This window comes from Geospiza fortis, unplaced genomic scaffold (assembly GCF_000277835.1).
Source record: "Geospiza fortis unplaced genomic scaffold, GeoFor_1.0 scaffold41, whole genome shotgun sequence".
Classification (NCBI taxonomy): Eukaryota; Metazoa; Chordata; class Aves; order Passeriformes; family Thraupidae; genus Geospiza; species Geospiza fortis.
The window spans coordinates 6441021-6460132 of NW_005054299.1; the positions used below are offsets into that span (position 1 = coordinate 6441021).

A 19112-nucleotide genomic window follows, 5' to 3' on the forward strand; every position below is an offset into this window, starting at 1 on the left:
ATTATTTCTGCAAGAAACTTCATTGTTCAAAAAGAAGCGGCAGTTAATAGAAACTGATTATAATAATTTTTCTGCTCTCTTATCCCCCAACATACCTCTAAAGGCAAATTTGACTTGAGAATTCTGCTGCACAGGAGCACACCCATGACCCAGCTGCTCCTGTTTAGTCCCACTGCAGTGCTATGTTCAGTGTAGCACGTGCACAGCATCCAGCCTGTTACCTAAGAAGTGTAAGAGTATCTGTCCCATCTCCTTTTCTACATCTTGTGGCAGAGACTTGCATTTCAAAGGAATCTAGTATAATCTAGAGAGTACCAGGTATTATTATATAAGTAATCCTGCTACTTGGATATGTTGTCATTTCCTTTCAGATAAAATCGAACAAAACACTAGACGTTAAAAAAATAGTGATTACATGTTTTGCTAAAACTTTAAACTACTCGGGGAAAAAAGTTTTAATTGGGCACAGCACTTGACTCCACTTAATCATTGTGTTAGAGTATTCAAATTTCCAGGCATTCTGAGTAAAAGATAATTAAGATAGGTAGGTTAAAACTTGGTTATCCAGAAAGCCAAGTGACACAGGAGTTATTTATAAGGCTGCTTGCGTTTTGGATCCTGAGCAATGCTGAGAGCAACACAGTCTTCTGCTCTTTTCCAGCAGTACCTGGAAGAATTGAAAGAGATGGTGCAATGTGAATAGAGGGAAATCACACACTCAAACCAACAAATGAAACATGGATGATATTGAAAAGGAGGAGTGTGCACTTTGTCAGCTGTAGCCATGCTCTATCTCTTCCTTTCCGTTCTGGAAGCTATTTTCCTTTATGTGTATCACATGTGTCCAGGTTATGAAACAGCTCTATGCATCCTACTCCAGGAAGAGAGCTGTGTTCTTAGCCTGAACCCCAAATCTTCCTGCATTAATGTTGATTAAGCCTGGTCTGATGCTTCTAGCATCTGCTGTGAATTGAGAGTGCCAGTGGGTAGTTTTCAGGCCATATACCTTTATATATGGTTTTTTTCCCTCCTTTTTTTTTCCTCCTTTTTTTTTCCTCCTTTTTTTTTCCTCCTTTTTTTTTCCTCCTTTTGTTTTCCTCCTTTTTTTTTCCTCCTATTTTTTTTCCTCCTATTTTTTTTCCTCCTTTTTTTTCCTCCTTTTTTTTTTCCTCCTTTTTTTTTTCCTCCTTTCTTTCATTCCTTCTTCCCCCCTTTCTTTAATTCCTTCTTTTTTTCTTTTTTTTTCCTTTTCCCTTTTTTCCCTCCTTCTTTCCTCCTCTTCTTATCTTCTTTTATTTTTATTTATTGATTCTTGTTTTTTTCATTTTCTCCAGCTTTTATCATAAGAGGTGAACTAGAATGAATGTCTGCCTTTTCCTCCTGAAAACACTTTTGCCCCGAGAAATAACAGAGGCTGTTGCAAATCCTGCATTCACAGATGCTGTGTTTCTGCACCAGTGATGCCCAACATGGTGTGCATTGAATACACAGAATTTACGTGGCTGGAAGCAGGAGGATCGCGCTCTGAACCCCTGCTCATCTCTACTCACACAGACTGGGCACGGACAAGCAGGCTGTCACCAGCAGAGAGAGTCAGGGTTTTACCATCCATGGCAACAGTTGATGTGCCCTCCTGAAAGGAAAGAAGGCTTTTAGTTTTCCATGTCCTGTCCCCAGCAGAAAGAAAATGCTGCGTGTACAGAAATCTTTCCTACTGAAAGAACACCTCAAGCCTGTTCTGTTTCATGAGGTCTAGCTAAATATTCAGTTATCATGTCTGTCTAACACTATTAGCATCAATAAAAATATGTTTCATTGTTCATTGTTTACTATCATAAAGCAGCAACCCATTGCCTGATTCTTGGGGTACACTGCCACCAATCTAACCTAGCAGTCTACAGTTGGTACAGCTCCAGAAATTACAGAGAGAATCTTCTGGAGTAGTTGAAGCTCCTCTGCTACTTTTCTGATTCCTCATAGCTCTTTAAGTCTTGAGGAGCAATTCAGAAGTCAGCAGGGGGCTGACTGAAATTGCTGAGTCTCTCCATATTGGAATGCACCGGTTATTATCTTGTCAGGCAGGGGAGACAGGTTCTTGCCAGCCACAAGGTCTCGATTCCACAGGCTGATGTAAGCTGCAGTGTAAACAAATGTCCTTCAAGATTATGATTTCTTTAATTAGAATTTGATAGTCCCTATGAATTTCAACAGAAGAGGAACTAATAGAAATATCTGCCTCCCAAGCTAGCCTGACTTGTGTAAGCAAAAATTAGCTTTTCTTTTTCTGTGGGTTGCAAATGTATTCTTGAAGAAAGTTGAATGATGGACATCTGGATCACCTGCAATTCTGAGTTAATATAAACAACTTTTCAGACTTTTTTATTCGCTTATTCTACTTGATTCCAGTTTGACTTCAGGATGAGGGCAAATGTTTCAAGACAGAACTAAGAGGTGATGTTGCTTTATTGGATGATCTGACATATTTACAGGATATAGCCTAGGTAGGGTGCATAAAAATTCCCAACAAGGATGGATACCAGCATCTCTGTCATCAACATACATGATGAGGAAAAAGAGGCTATTCTTATTGTGGTAGCACTTTACAGTTATTTGTCATTACATTTTAAAGCTGAAAGGGGGTGTCTATTGGTGATCCTTTCTGTGAGAAGGAAGGGAATCATTCCAGTCTCTGTTGCTAGAAGGCTTTACTACTGTTCAGTCTGAACTTAAACATGAACTCATCAGTTAAAAAGTGTGAATTGCCACATACCAGCTGCCATATCCAGATATCTGAATTCTTTTTACTTTTCTCAGTTGTTCCTGGTCCATAAGCTATAGCCTAAAAAAAAAGTAATGGTCTCATTGAAATGACCAAAGTGCCCATATTCATCTTCCAACAGCATTTAAAACATTCTATTTTTACAGGAGAATATTCATAGAAGATGACATTATTTTTACAGACATTAAAATTCACACTATGTTTGGTTTTCTCATATTGATTCCTACTGATAAAAAGGGAGCTGGTCACACCTGCCACTCCTTATGCTCCTCTGCATCCTTGCTTATCTACTCCTCCTGCCTCCTCCCACTCTCAGTTTTGCATCTATATGCTTCCTGCTTCTGTTCCTCGAACAGGCACTTCCTCCTCATGAACTCTGGGCCCTGTCAAGAGCCTGCTGAAGTATAAAAGTTTCTTCCATTAACATTAAAAATGCTGCAGACAGGACTTAATTTTTCTCATTTTCTGTCCTCTCTGTGTTCTTCCTGACATTCCCACACTCTGTCACTTTGCTGTCAGCTGTATTGGATTCTTTGGAGTGTGACTCCAAATAATTCTGGGGAAGAATATGTTTTGTAAACATCATGTGTACAGAACAGATATCAAATGTTGACAGCTTCATTTACACCCAGACTAGACTGTGTTTGACTAAACTGTGATGTGGAATGTTTTAGGGCAGCCCAGGCTCCCTGGTTGCTGTCCAGTTTTCCTTGTTTCCACTTTATGTAGATGGAGGGAGAGGAAAAACAAAAGTGTGTTTACACACCCAGATTAGACTTGGACCACGAATGCTGCTCAAACACATAAAGAAGATGATTTGCATCATGCTGGTGCTTCTGATTTGGGAAATGAATGAGCTTTTTTAATCTCAAAGGAAACAAACAGAAATAAAGTTCAGGTTGATTCTGGACATGGAAGTCATGAAAGGAAAAAAAAAGTCCCTGCCCTAAGCTAGTCAAATCAATGGACCAAAGACAGGGGTGCATAACTTTGTTGGGGTGCCTAACTGTGTCTGCTGACTGTATATTGATCCCAGGTCTGGATTCACTCATTCTGAACAGTAGGCACCAATTATCTGTACCCTTAAAATTATCTCTTTTTTATGGAGAAATGATACCCCCTTACCTCTGTTTCAAAGTTATCTCCAAACATACTCAAGGATTTTTTCTGTTTTATTTCACCACGATGATCATTTAACCAGCTTGAGAAGGAAAATGGCTCCATTACAGACGTGGAATTCAGTGGGAAGGGTGTTTCTTTCAGGAGTTCATCTGTAAGCAAGCCAGAGGGCTATCAGTGACAGCCCTTGCTTCCCTTGGTCTTTGCAAACATTTTAATTGAGGGATCAATTTACAGACACTATCTAGCCAAAAGTTTTAATAGTAAGCAGTGTTATGGTCATTATCAGGACTTTTTGAGATTGCAAGGTGTATGTGTTATTTGTGAGTCTTGATGGAGTGACTTCAAAGATGTTGTCAGAACTGTGTATTCAAACAGTAGTATACAATACCTAGTTCTTCCTGGCATAGACCTCATTCTCTTTCAGACCACCTTTTGTACTGGTAAAATATGATGTGTCATCTCTGAGCCTTTGCTCATATCATATCCCTCTAAAAGAGGACTTGGGCCTATAGAATAAGCTTATTCTACATCTCTCACATAGTTAGTACTGGCTTTTATGTTTCTTCTCCTCTATGTTTCTTTTCCCCTGTGTTTTTAAATACACTGGCCACAGTAAATCAAACAGATTAGTACAACTTAAAATTTAATACAATGTATTTTTTGTGGAGTTCTTGGAGCATGTCATGGCTTTGGTTTTGGTAGCTGGATTTAATTTCCAGTAATTCTCCTTCCTAAATAATTTTATTTAAAATAGCTGGAAGACTAATTGCAGTACAGCTGGCAAAATTCATGCTGCATGTTGCTGGTATATGAAATGAGCTTTAGTTATTTACCAGCTCAAAGGCAAGTGCAGAGACAGAGCAATTGCCTTGGTGATTCTGTGTAGTTTGTTCTGAGATGCCATGGGGGAACACCCATTGAGTAATTTCAAGCAGTAATGCCAACCCGATGCTGGGAATACTCCCTGGATGGTTTGCTCCCAAATGTATTGTTGTAATAAACCTGCAGCCAAATCTTAGTCTTGGTGCTAGTAATAGAACAGCTAATTTTTTAAGTATTAGTGTATTCATTATGCAACATGCTTCCAGTTCTGTTCTAATGCTGAATGTCACTGCTCTGTAGTTTTTCCTTAAAGACCATTTTGTACACAGCCTTTGAACAATATGTGGGAGGGTCAGTGTATGCAGGGGATGGCAGCGTACTCAGGATGCTGTTGCTGCTCATGGTATCTCAGTAAGCACTGCATACAACCATCTCCAGATAATCTGGGTGGGATCCTACCCCTTTTGTTGTAGAAACAAAATTTTGCTATTCAAATTTCTTCTCCATTATTTTGGGAGGTTAGACTTGCTAACCCACTGTAGTCCCTTAACTTTACCTCTGCTCTGATTTTGTGATATTAAAATAATTATATTTTTAAGAAAAATTTCTCTTGGCAATGCCTCTTTCAGGAAATTCTGAAAGTAATCTGAAGAAATCTGTAGCAAAAGAAGACATTTTTTGTTTGAAAACTTTCTTCTTCAAGTTGCTTTTTTTTAAAAAAAAAAAGCTTCCTACTGTTACATTATTTAACTCAAATATTTAAAACAACTTTTACTGAAAAGCAAACTTGTCCAGGGAAACTAAGAAGCACCAAAGGAAAAAGAAAAGTCTTTACATTAGATGTATTTTTTTCTGAACTTGTAAGCATTAACATGATCTATTCTTGAATGTTCTATATATTGTCTGATAACACTAAAATGCAGCCTAAAGGTATTTGGTGATTTAGTTTTGGTGCTTCATTTTTCTCACTGCAATATGACTGCTTGGGGTTTTTTCCTTAATTTTCACAGGTTCATCAAACATCCTTTGGAGGTAATTAGGAACATATACACATTTTGTCCTTAAATTATGGATATGTGCAAATGAGATTGGAGTGAAAAATTGCTTTTTTGACTAGGGGCTGATGTAAAACAAAGGTCTAAAATATTATAATATATGTTCACACACAGCAGAGGAGGAATAGAAAAGAAAATTTATCAGCAATTTTATGAGAAAGTACTCGATGCAACTGGTGCTCCAAAAGACATTAAAATATTTTGTTCTATTAATAACTGAAATCTTTACCAGTTGTTTTTGTTTTATTTTGTTTTCAGATTAAAACTGATCATTTGAATTCAGAAGTGTTTCTTGTAGTTTTGGAATACAAGAAAGTTTCCCATTGGTAGAGCTTTCTACTAAAATGCATATCCTAGTTGTCAGAGGTATATGGGGTTTTGGCGGTGGGTTAGCTGGTTGTTTATTTGCTTTAAGAAAAAAAACAAAACAAAGAGCATATGGAAGCTGGTAGGACAAGAGACAAATACTGAGATACCAAAAAATACTGAGATGCTGTGAGTATCCTGCTCAGCTTGGGGAATATTTCTGCTCCACAGTTTAAGAATTCCAGCATCAAGCTGACAAGTAAATTCAAATTTTATATGCTGGATAATGAATAGCAAAAAGCTGAGTCTCAAGGATGGGCATTGTGGTGATTTGTGCAAGGAGAATTATGAATGTTCCCCATGAGTTTCAAGGAACTTGGGGTAAAAAAAGAAAGCCAAAGTACTTGTTTATATTTTGACCAAGAAGCAACACAAATCTAACAATATGAAGTCTAAGTTTGTAGTTTAACTTCTGTCTGTTATTCTCCATAAACATAATTTTGCTATTTTCCTCTTTCTGCTGATCTCTGACTCCAGTTGCCCTGATCAGCTGGGACAACACTCAGGGGACAACAGCACAGAGTGGCCTGTGCCTACTCAGGGCCAGTGTAAGTGCAATACATCCTGCACTTACTATGCTGCACTGCCTTCTCTTGCTTGTGATAAACAGCCACCATCTAACAGTTTATTTTGCTTTCAAGTGAAGGTGGGCTTTTCTTTATTTAGACTTTAAGTTTCTCAGTTCAGAGCTTTTTTTTTGACACTTGCCTTATCAGCAGGCCCTAGCCTGTGATGGGGTATTGGCTTAATACTATCTTTGATGTTAATGGCACTTGCTCAGTGACAGCATAATGGCCTTTGAAAGCTGTGCCTGCATGGAATTAAGCTTTTAGTGTGACCTGGTATGATGACTTGATTATCTGTTACTGCAGAACAAATGAGAGAGCTCTGTGGCGATGAGGTACGTGACAGATGTGTGACATTATCAATAGACTGCTTGGCTGAGTCCTTATTTAACCCTGATGCTGATCCCTTGCATGATGCCAAAAGCTGTAGGTGTCCTAATGCTTGTGAACTTGAGCTAACAAACTACAATGAAGAGGATCCACCCTCTTGCAGTTCCATACATATTGGAGCTGAAGCCTGGTGCTACTAAAGGAACTGAGTATTTCTAATCAGGCTAATGGCTTATATTTAGATATTGTTGCATATATTTCTGTTTAGCCTGTACATTTGCTTTCAACTCAGTATCTGAGGAAGTGCAAGCCTGTGTTTCTGGAGTTCTGTTCTAGCAATACTGTGAGACAAGGAGACAACATGCTTAATGATGGGAAAAGTAAAAATATGCCAGCAAAATGCAAGAAAATGGCACTTCTAAGCTAGACAGATAATAGTCTTGTGTAGGTTCTTCCAAGTAATATAACACTATGTGGAACATCAATCTAATATTTTCTTACATTTTCAGACATCCATTTAAAGGTTCAATACTAAAGTCCATTTCTGCAGATCATTACTATTAAAAATTTATAACACAGTTCTTTACGGGATTATAGCTTTTTTCAGATTTTAATTACAATGTGATGATATCATGTTAAGCCGAAAAAAAGTCATGTTTATGGAATGAGTTTGTAAATATTTAAAAAAGGAAATTACAGGTTTTAGGGGAACTTGACTTCAGTTAAACAGTATTGAACTGTACTGAGACTGAGAATCAAAGAAGGGGAGAACAGCTTGCGAGAAAAGAGCAAGTTGAATGTACAAGTAGTTACAGCCTCAGCAGAGACTATCTAAAGAAGAATCTGAGCTTGTGGGGAGTACTGAGTTTCTGATGCAGTAAAGAGAACAAGTAAAGAAGGCTGACACTGACCTACCAGGTGGCTGATTTGCTTAACTCACATGTAATGTGGAAGGCCCTCCTTCCCTTCCTTGGTGATGCCTCTAAGCTTTCTTGTCAAGAAATCAAACTGTCTCATTCTCCTGAGCCCTACTGTCCCCAAGCTCTTCCCACAGCTCTCATTTCTTCAAGATTTGTTAAAAGAAAAAGAGCAATAAAGCACTTGAAATATGTCAAAATAAGGTCAACAGATTGCATGCTGGCTTTATGAAAAACTGTATCTTTCAGTGATTTGTCACCCTGCACTTGTAGACAGAGCATTCTAGATGGAACAAGGTTCAAATCTTTAAATCCCCATATATTCTTACTAATTATCCCACCATCCTGAGGTGCTGTGCTGCCTCAGTCTGTCCCTACATGCTGTGCCCCATCTCCATGCAAGGATGTGACACAGTCCATGACAACTGGTGTGTCCCCCTATAGCAGCAGAAGACATCATTCAAAGTGGAGTGATTGAATCCTCTTTGTTTTTTCATCCTTTAACTGAGTGTCAAATGGTCCAGACTACTCATGAATTATTTTTAAATTATGCATTAATTTATTTCTGCACACTTTCTAATCATCATTTCCATGTCTTAAATACTATATCATAACCACTAATTCCAGTGATAGAGTTTTGCAGCATTTCACATTTAATTGCCAGCCAGTAATAATACATTCCCTAGGATGTTTTTCCCATATGTGCCTACCTAATTTTTATGAAAAAGTCTGTTTTATTCTCCAAGTTAACAGAAATGTCAATGAGACTAGTAGGATTTTAATACCTCTGCAAATAAAACCATTGAAATGAGGGACATAATTTCAGACATCTGGGTTTTAGCCCAGTCCATATAAAAATCCAGAGTGAAAGCACTGAGAGTGACTGATTACTCTGAGGGTTCTTGGTTCATTTCCCTGCTGTGGAATATAGATGCAGAAGCATTTAGTTGAAAATACAGCACTCGCTTGGTGCAACCACATGTTTCCCTGTGTAACTGTATTCTTTTTTTGTAGCATGTCCTGAGAATTGTCATGACTGCTAATTTATGACTCGTCCATGTAATTATTTCTAGGCAGATTTTTCTTTGTGTCATTAAATCTATGCTGGAAACTGAACAAGCTTTTTTTTTTCCTAATTGAAACTAAGAAGTTTGAGAAGAGCTTTGAAAAATATTTTTGTAATAAAGAAATATAGCTTTTTCAAAAGGGGATGTCATCAGCCAGAAGGAAAAGAATAAATTAAACAAAAAAAAAGTCACTATTTAGGCCATAATTTTTTAATGGTTTTTCATGATCTAGCTAGGTTATTGTAATTAAGAATGAAAAATTGTATTGAGAAATGCTGTCCACTTATCCAATCCCAACATAAAGAATCTTAATTCTGTTTCTGAATCTGCCTTTTATAACTCAGGGCATTTCATTAATCCTCTTTGTATGTAACTTCAGTTTGCATAGAATGGGAATAGGATACTTCATTATAACAAGAGTAGAGACCTCACTCTCTTGGTGAGACAAGGATTTTTACAGCATGTGTGAGCTATTACCACTAAATAGCCTTAGAAACACTAGTGAAAATGTCAGACAAACTCCATTAGTGAGTCTTCTATTTCAGATGCTGCTGTCTGGGGAGCATTTAAGAATGTAAGGAAGAAAGAAGCTACTTTGTTAGAAAGGACATACCTGCTGTGAAATTGCTGAGCTTTATAGCTCTTAAATATTTCTTATTTGTTTCACAAAAGTCTGAACAGAAAGGAAAACAGCTCTATAGGGCATTTCTTCCTATTGCCTTGATAGGTTCATTGTGTACATTGTGCACTATAGGTATGTATAGATCAGTAGTGGCTTGGTTCATGAGATGAAGCATTAGGAGAGCTCCCAGAGCCTGCAGTTTATGTTCTGCCCCTCTATGAGGAGGCTCATGTGAGAATATTGTGGGAGAAGCAGATTTATTCCTGAAGACTTTCTTGGGGTTTTTTTTGTTGTTGTCTTTAGCAGCTCTGGGCTCTGAGATCCTAATGAAACTTTTGGCTCCAGAGAATATGCAGCCTGCAGTCCTGAGTCTTGGACGATCCACTGTAGTTTGGAACTAAAAAAACTCAGTAGAAGTTTTCATATGGAAAATGACAGCAGCCCTACTCCAGACGTTGTGATCCTACTTTATTTCTGCATTAAATATTGTTGACTTAGGTTGGTCTGAGTAGCTCATTTTCATTATGAGCTCTGTACTCATTGGGGACTGGTGCCCTCATTTAAATATGAGAGGAGAGGAAATAGATGAAATGTGAGAGGTAACATGCTTATAAGAATTGAAGAAGTTTATTATATGGCTCTATCCCCTTCTTCCACCTACATATACTTTGCAGTTTAGGCGCAGTTTCAGGAGAGATATAAACATGACTTGGAAGTTAGTTAAAGGATTACATATGACAGTCTAAAGATGAATAGTGTGTTTATATGGTCATCTTTGCCAGAAGAGAGCAATGAGGATGATAGAGAAAAGGGGAAAATTAATGCTCTTGATAAAAGTTACAGAAATGGTGTTGCGGGGAACTGTACAATTTTGATGGGTCTAGACAGTTTAAAATTATTCTGTCTCTGTATTGGTTAGTCCTTAATAGTATATTCCTTCATATCTAAATGCTCATATACTGTTGTTTTTTTTTTTAATACAAGTACTCGGAGCAGAAACAAGTACCATGTTATAGAAGAGAAGGAGTGATCCATTTAGGTGTGTTGGAAGTCCTTCAAGATGAGAGTAAAGAGAATCAAATAGTCAATTTTGTAAACAGATATATAGCAAATAAATTTTATGTTCAAAATTAGCATTCTTAGTTGGGAAAAAAACCCACAGAGACAGTATCTTTAGAATTACTTCAATGTACTTAAAACAGAAAGGCACAAATATTTATACAGTTATTTGAAGTTCAAAAGCATGACCTTGTATTTGCCCTAGTGCAAATACAGACAGAATTTCTTCCTGCATGTTTTTAGTTTTCTGAAGTAGTTTTAATTGAATTAACATTGCCCACTAGCCAGTTAACTGAAAAGAAGATGAAAAATAAAAGACTAAAGATCTGTTTGTTTTTATATATTAGTGAAACAAGACTGAGCAGCAAATATTGTCTATGGAGGTTCATTGTATTAGCTACAGAGGATGACCACACAGAAGCTGATTTTTATAGTGCTGAGCTTACCCTGATAATGTCTTTAGCACTGCTGAGACCACAGAACATTTACAGAATGTGTCCTAGGCTCTATGGTAACCCCTGCTCCACTGACTGAAGAAAATAACTATTTTTTCATGCTCATTAAATTGCTTAGGTCTTGTTTGTTCTGAATCACAAACATAAAACTGCACTGTATTCTAACTGTACTAACAAGATTCTTAATCTAGACTGAAAATCACCCTAGATACACCAAAAATCAATGAAACTTTTTCTAGTGAAGTCACTACGGGACTGGTTTTTACATTACATATCTGAATGTTCACTCACAATAAAGCTTGTTTGGGAAAGAAAATTTCATTGATAATTAGAAGTAGAGTAGTTTGGATAGACAAATTCCTGACATTCTACCTTTACCATTAATGTTCATGAGGTTCATTTTCAAACACACTTAACTGCAGAAAAAATTTTATTGCCGTTTTTTCCCCATCAAATTACTCCTAAAAGAAGTCTGGATTATTTCAGGCATGGCAGGTAAAGCTTTGGAGCTTCTGGTTACTGCTGCAAAGAATATTTAGCCATCACTCTTTATTAGAACTGAGGTTTCTCTGTCTGAACTGTCTCTTGTCCTTTTGACTAGAAAAGTGGGATGAAATTGTTACATTGGGATAATCTTGCTCTCGGGCTGATTCAACTGAAAGTAGCAAGACTTGTTTTGATAACTATGATTCCTCATGTCAAAAAATATGACAAGTAACCCAAACCAGCCCATCTTGAGAGTTCCCTGTACAGCCTGTATCCTAAAAACATTCACCCTTTTTGATTTAAAAAAGGGGAGAGTATTCTCAGACTTTATTTCTGCACATGGAAACAAAAGACTCTAGTAATAAAATACAAAACAGTTCCAGGGAGGATGCTTCAAGCAAAGATTGCATGCAATATATATTTCTGATTATATTTTTCCTGATGGCATTTGAGTCCCTCTTCTTCTGTCTCTTCATATACTCTGATTGCCCTGCTTTCAGAGGGACTTTCCCTGCTATTGGCTAAGCCAGAAACAAGAAAAAATAAATCAAGAAAAGGTCTGGACTTAGGTTTTTTCTGTTTTTTCCTTTGTTTCTTTAAAACCCAATGGAGCTTGATTGACTCCATTTACAGCTTTCCTCTATGAGTGAGCTGCAATCCAGGATTTCTTTGAAGACATTTTTCCTCAATTTTATTCCATTTCTCTCTAAGAAGGTGAGGCACTAGTTCAGGTTTATGTGGAGAAGGAACCTGAGAGTGCTTCAGCTGGCACTTTTGAGGTGATTCTGGATTTTCAGAAGAGAAACTGAAAAAAAAAAGCTAAAACTCCATCTTGTGCATAAGCCAGCTCAAATGATGTTGAGATATGTATCGAGTGAAACATCATGGAAACTGGTGGTGGCTTGTTATGTGTTACAAATGTCATGCTGGTTGCTGAATTCAACTTCTTAAAAAAAAAGAAAAAAGAAAGGAAAAAAATGAGAGCTGCTGAAGGAATAAATCCAAAGCATTATTTTTATATCAGCTGGTTAGCCTTCAGAGTGAACATATTACTACCAGCTTACTTCTATCTCAGTCAAACTGGTTTTTGGGTTTTTTTTTTTGACACTCTCAGTCTCACTGAGAGTCACAGGAGCTATAAACTACAACTTTTGTAACTAAGAATGTGGGGTGTTTTCCTCATGTGTAAGATATCACTGAGATGTTGGGTTAGTTATTGTCCACAAAACCTGAAAATTGAAAAAAGGGAGCTGTTCCCCAGGCTGAAAAGCTGCCAGGTAAATTACAAGGAAAGAGCTTCTGTACTAAATTTTTCAATAAGAGTTTCTCAGAATTACTTGTTTAAAAAAAAGGTGTCAGGATATATTGTAGCTTCTAATTGATTATCAGGTTCTTTAGCCCTAATCTTCTGCAAAAATATCAAAAATATAAATCTTTAATGTTATTTGTTTCTCATATTATTAATTTGTTACTGACGTTTAAACTCTTAGCCTGGTGAGGGATGCTTATAGCAAATCCCTGTATTGAACAAGGATATTATGCACGATATGGTATTTTTTTTATTACAGCAGCATCTAGAGGCTTCATTTGAAATTATATTTTCTCTGCTAAACATTTCCTCGCTGTATGAACACACAGCAAGGCAGTACCTGCACTACCTCTCACACATTCCATGCAGAGAAAACCTCAAACAAACCAAACCACCAGCACCCAAACACTGGTGACATGTTCAGATTAAAACAGATTTTGACAGTGCATATAAATAAAAGTAGGATCTTGGAGACAGCCCCATTTTACTTATAAGAAACATGGAGCCTTTCCCTGAGAATGATATTCTCTAATCAGTCAAAGAACCAAAGCCTAAACTTGGTTCAGCACAGTTTTCAGGCAGGGTTCCTGACTGCTTAGCCACTTTCTGACTGCAAGGGCTTTATGGTTGCTATCCCATACAGAAGACTCTTAACTTCATGTTGACAACAATGTTTTAGTAAAGTATTTTTAAGAATATTGATATTCAGGCAAAAAGCAGCTTAACCCAATTTTAGGATTTCAGTAAGAGCTTTGTTCTGTTGTTGATTGAGATGGCAGACAGCGACATTTTTTATGGTGACTATCAAGCTGAGAAATAGGACAGATGTAAAATAATATTCCACTAAAACTTTTGTCTCTCTTAGAGTAATTCATAACAATAATCTTAAGGTATTTAGGAATTGATGTGGAGATTAAGGACAGCTGGTTCCAAAAACCTTTCGGAGAGGGGAAACTAAAATTTCTCTTGTGACAAAAGCTATGGAATTAAAGTTTTGAGTGTGACTGGAAGATGACATGCAAGTTGGCCATGAGGTCAAGAGTAGCATAGCTGGGTGCAGTGCACCTGATCCACACATACATTTCTTGGTTGGTGCAGGATGTCCCTCAGTTGCCAGCACAGATGAGACAGCAGAGAGATTTGAAAGAACAAATCTAGCTGAGCAGTGGGATTGATTGAGCTGGTTAGCATTTGGCTAACTGGTGTAGGAGCTCTCCAGGAAGGAATCTCAGGCTCTCCTGCAGATTACACAGGTAGCTTCTGCTGTTATGATGATTTTCCATGTGTCAATTAAGAACCTGGTAATGTCAAGGAGACTTTCCAGGTAGTTCTTGCAGGAGAACTGACCAGGCTGCACCTAACTAAAGTACTTCCAAAGAGTCTATAGAGCCTGTTCCTGCAGGTGCACAAATGGTTGTATAGTGTGGTCCTTAGTACATTATTAAGATGTAAGGGTGATATTTTGGCCATAGTTTATGTTAATCAATAGCAATTGAGCATGCAAATACTGGGTGCTCACTTAAAGCTGTGGGCCAGCAGGATTGTAAGATTTCAGCAAAACAAATTTCCTACTGAAAGTGCTGTTACAATATCCTTGCAATTGAGGCCTTTGTTGCCATGCAGAAAGCCACCATCATGTTTGAGAGATCTGACTCCTAAAGCCAAAACTAACTTTGCTTTCTAGAAGTCACTTTCTCTGTTCTATGTCTCTTTCCAACAGATTTAAGTGGAGTTACAACTGGGGTATCTGTTCCAGTGTGGAATTTTCAATGACTATCCAGAACAGAGACAAAATAAAAAATGTGGCAAGACAGCATGGAAATAAAATGTTAAACAGATCAGACCCTATGGGTACTAAAATCATCTGGTTTTCTCTAGTTTTCCCAAGAGTAGATCACAGCTGTAGGTAAAGGAGTACAAATAGGCATAAAGTGTATTAATTCTACTTGCAAAAATCTTATGGGCTGTCAGAAGTGAAATTTTGTTAGGATAAGACTTGAAAGGCATGTAAGGATAGAGATACTAGCATTTCACATTAGTATAGTTACCTGATAAGTGGTTATGATGGCATCACATGACCAAGCAAGATGCTGTTGGTAATCATTTATATGGAATTTCCTTGTGGTCAGGGTAATGAAAGGAATTACTTCCCAAAAACAACTTTAATTTGCACAACCAGAAAGAAAAACAGATACTTATTTTATTGGTGAGAATCATTGCTCTTCAATCAGCAACTGTTCTAATTCTGAAATTAATTTGTATTACCTGGGTTTGGTTTTCCAGTTTTATATTGCCTTGAATTGAAAAACCTGGAATAAAGATCATTTAAACAGAAGTAAAAAAGTTGTTTTATAGGTTAACAAGGACTAGGCAGTAATACTGGCCAGTAAATTTTGTGCTGATAATGAATATAACAAATCCTCAGCTACTGTCACATCTATGCAAGACTTTATTTTTAGTGACAGGATTTGTCTGAAAGTCCTATAAGATTAATATCACTAAACACTTCCCTTCTTCACCTTTAGTAACCATTTAACAAACTTATTAGTTAATGACATTAACATGTTTCTTAGAAAGTAGCTCTCTACCAAATTTGCCACAGTCCTGATCATGCATAAATAATATCAACTAAAAGTATTTATATTAAAGCAAGAGTGAAAGAAGCCTTTAAGCAGTTCAGTGATTCACCTTGATAACGTAGCATTAGTCAGTGTTAATTTTTCACTCAGTTCTTTTTGCACTTAGAAGCAGTGTGGTACTAAGTTTACTGGTTCAAAAAAGTGTGCTCCAGATGGATGTGTGAAATACCTGATTTCTCCTTATTTAAAAATCTGATTTGATTAATTTGGGGCATACAAGACATGATTAAAAATTTAGAGAGCAGCAATTAACTATTAACAAGTCTATGTAAAGTGCAGCATAAATAGCAAATTAATGACATAAGCCACAGACTGACAAAGATCTACAATATAATTTCAATTATTTAAAAAATTTACAAAGGAAAAAGCTTACTCTTGAATTATTGGCCTAAGCTGAGTGCCGAGATCTTCACAGTGAAACCATTTTTCAAAGAGGACATCAGTTGATTCTCCAACATAGTATCTGATAAAGTAAACACATTAGTCAATCCTTTTATTAAATAACTGATCAGGTAGTTTCAGTGCTTCGAAGAAAATAGCTACTCAATGTTGTGTAAGAGCAACTTATTGTCAAGCCTGGTGTGCTTCATTCTGAGGAATGGTTATTTGGGAAAGCTTTCTGTTTCCCTGGTTAGGTGACTTGGTGGTGGGGTGCTCAAACTTCTGTGGAGTGCCTTGTAGTTCTGTTGATCAATCACAACTCACGAAATTCCTTCAGCAACCTTTCTGATTTCATCCTGGAAATGACTGCAGCCATAATCTCTTGTGACCAATAACTTTCACCTTGGATGTAGTTACTGCAAAAAAACCTGGACCTAAATACCATTTCCAGTAAGTGCTTCCACGCAGCTATGACATTAATACCCATATTTGACAGTCAGCTTACTTAACGCCCATGCATGGGCTGATGAGAAAACAAGGTGGCTTATGGGCTTATTAGTGAAAAATAGATGGTTTTCAGCCAAACAAATTTGGGAAGTATTTGAGTCACCCCTCTGAAGAGGAATTTCATGCTTCACTTGCACTAATTTCTTGTCTCAACAAATAAATAAATTTTGGTGAGATCAACAAGTCAAGGTTGCTGTATGGAATCAATCCATGGAATGGCAAATACAAAATTTACACTCAGATTTTTAAAAGACTGCAAAGACTGGTAAGGAATGATGCTCCATTCCTGTCACTCATATTGTCAATGTTTTTAAAAAGGTCCCATGTGTCTTTTAGGTTAAAGTTATTACAATGTGTGTCTGAAGAGGAAAACAAAACTTATGTAACTATCCTGTGCATATTTGTATGTTCATGTCTGTCTTATGTATCTATACAAATAATAACCAGAAATTTTCTAAGAGCTCCCTGGCTCCTTATGTTTGCAAAAAGAGGATACACTGAAGAGAATAACAGTATCTATACCTCCACTTTAGAAAAAAGCTGTGCTGCCAGCACAAATTCTGAACACAGAAAATCTACAGAGAAGGGAGATGCTAAATAGATCTTGTTTGGTACAAATAAAGTATCTGACAATATGAATAAAATCAAACTTATTTGGTTTTGTACTTATTTGCCATGGAATTAAGATTAGGTAGATCATTTTTCTCATAGCACAAGACATGTAATCATTACTTAGGCTGGAACACTGGGGCAGGCTAGTTATTCTTCACTTGTGCAGTAATCAGCATGCTGGGGGCTCTGATTTATGACTATGGTTTGTAGACATGATAAATAATGGAACAGTAACACAGTTCTATTAGACTTTGAGTCAGCATACTTCAAAGTGCATTATGATTTCCTCTTGTGCAGTCTTTGCTGCAGGTGGCTGGTACTGAAAAAAGTAAGAGAACATTAGGGGTTCTGGTTGTAAATTCCCCATCTCTTCCAGAAGCACACAGAGGGAATGTAGGTTCAAAAGCATGACAAGATTGCTCACTTCCAAAACTTCAGGTGTCTTTATTCACCACATCAGTGTGAACACAAGGGCACTAAAAACCTTTGGTTTATTTTCAGGCATCTGATTAGATACTTTGAATTGAGGATGTGTTAATTTCCACCTGCAAGCCATACGGTAGCTTTTAGTTTAGCTTCTCCACACGAGCATACTTATACTGGAGTGCAAATCTTTAGATCAGCCTGGATCCCTAAAAAGGCATTCAGCATTTCTGTCTCTCATACCATTCACAGACCTTACATGGTAGGTTGTTTTACTTTAAGTAAAGTTTACTTTACTATTTAAGTTCTTTTTTTACTATTTCGTTCTTTTTATTTTAATAATAAACTTTTTTATCTAAATCACTGGTAATTTTTTTTCTAGCTCAATGTATCCTTTAAATAATGTAAGTCCAGGCAATGTACAGATCTGCAATGAAAGGAAAAAAGAGACAAGTGCATAGGTAAACAATACTTTAAATTAACTGGACTTGTTTTTAGCTTGGAATTTAATTGTGGGTTTCTTTTCTTGAATGGTCCCTTTCTTAGTTTCTTTCCATAGCCTTTTTTTTTTTTTTGAGTGAAAAAGTATATCTTTCTAGCTCTGCATATTTGCAATCTTCCTGCTGTGACGCTACCCATGCAACAATCAAAACTGTAGGTGAAAAGACAGGAACAGCACTTTACAGATATCTCTGCAGTTTTAAATCTATATGGATTATACAGACAGCTACAAATTCTGCTTGGTCTGTGATTTCTGGTTAATACCAAAACAGCTTTTCTAGATTTTTCTGATGTTATACTGTTGTGACTTTCCCTCTTAGACTTGTGAATTCTGTATGGACACAAGACAAAGCTTAGTCCTGCTCCCTCTAGAATACAAAGCAAACCATTCACTTACATGAAGATGTTTTTCTCAAAAGGCAATAAAACCTGGGCAGAGGTGTGTACAATGTAGAGGGACTAGTGGTGAGAAAATTAACTTTTGTTTTTAGCTTCCCACACACTTGATAAGAAAGCTGCTCTTCATTTTTTTACTTTCAGTGCTTATGAAGGAATTAATATTCTGCTTGCCAGAACTGATAAAAAATCTTTTTTATTTGGGTTGTTAGAGAGCTCTGAGATCCTTTTTTAAAACTTAAGGCAATAGCAGTACGTAGAACATAAGTAGATTTCTATAACCACAACATGTATTTCAGAAATTTCAATATGGTCCTTGTTCAACTAAAGCAAATGCTAAGTGAGATCTGTTTATGCATGTATAGATAAATAAATGTGTGGATAGAATTAGTACAAAATTGCCAGGATGAATCAGATAAATTATCAGGAAATTAAAACACATCATTGTATTGATATGAGAAATTAATTTATATAACGAATTCTAACAGATTAGTCAACAGTTTATACTTCACCTTAGCCCATCCATTTCTGTTTTTAATCTTTCCCTCTCAATCACAAGACCCACAGTGCTTTTGTATCTCTGAGGAGAATGAGGTATCCTGGCAGGTAGCAGGAACATCTGTTAAAAGAAATCAGAAAGCACCAATGTTGGGAAGTCTTTGATTTTTGCACTGTCCCTTTTCCACCCCTCAACCTGC

The 19112-nt window shown here is 36.9% G+C and overlaps 1 protein-coding gene across 1 annotated transcript in view; it reads right to left on the reverse strand.

The window, feature by feature from the left end:
* Positions 1-546: 546 nt before the first annotated feature.
* Positions 547-19112, reverse strand: part of HAAO (3-hydroxyanthranilate 3,4-dioxygenase) — a 32881-nt gene continuing 14315 nt past the window's right edge. The window contains exons 4-10 of the mRNA XM_005416187.1: positions 18927-19033; positions 15968-16057; positions 15221-15264; positions 3905-4050; positions 2771-2839; positions 1551-1633; positions 547-667 (exon numbers count right to left, since the gene is read on the reverse strand). Of these exons, the coding sequence (XP_005416244.1) occupies positions 589-667; positions 1551-1633; positions 2771-2839; positions 3905-4050; positions 15221-15264; positions 15968-16057; positions 18927-19033 (618 nt within the window). The 3' untranslated portion in view covers positions 547-588. The remainder of the gene's footprint in view (positions 668-1550; positions 1634-2770; positions 2840-3904; positions 4051-15220; positions 15265-15967; positions 16058-18926; positions 19034-19112) is intronic.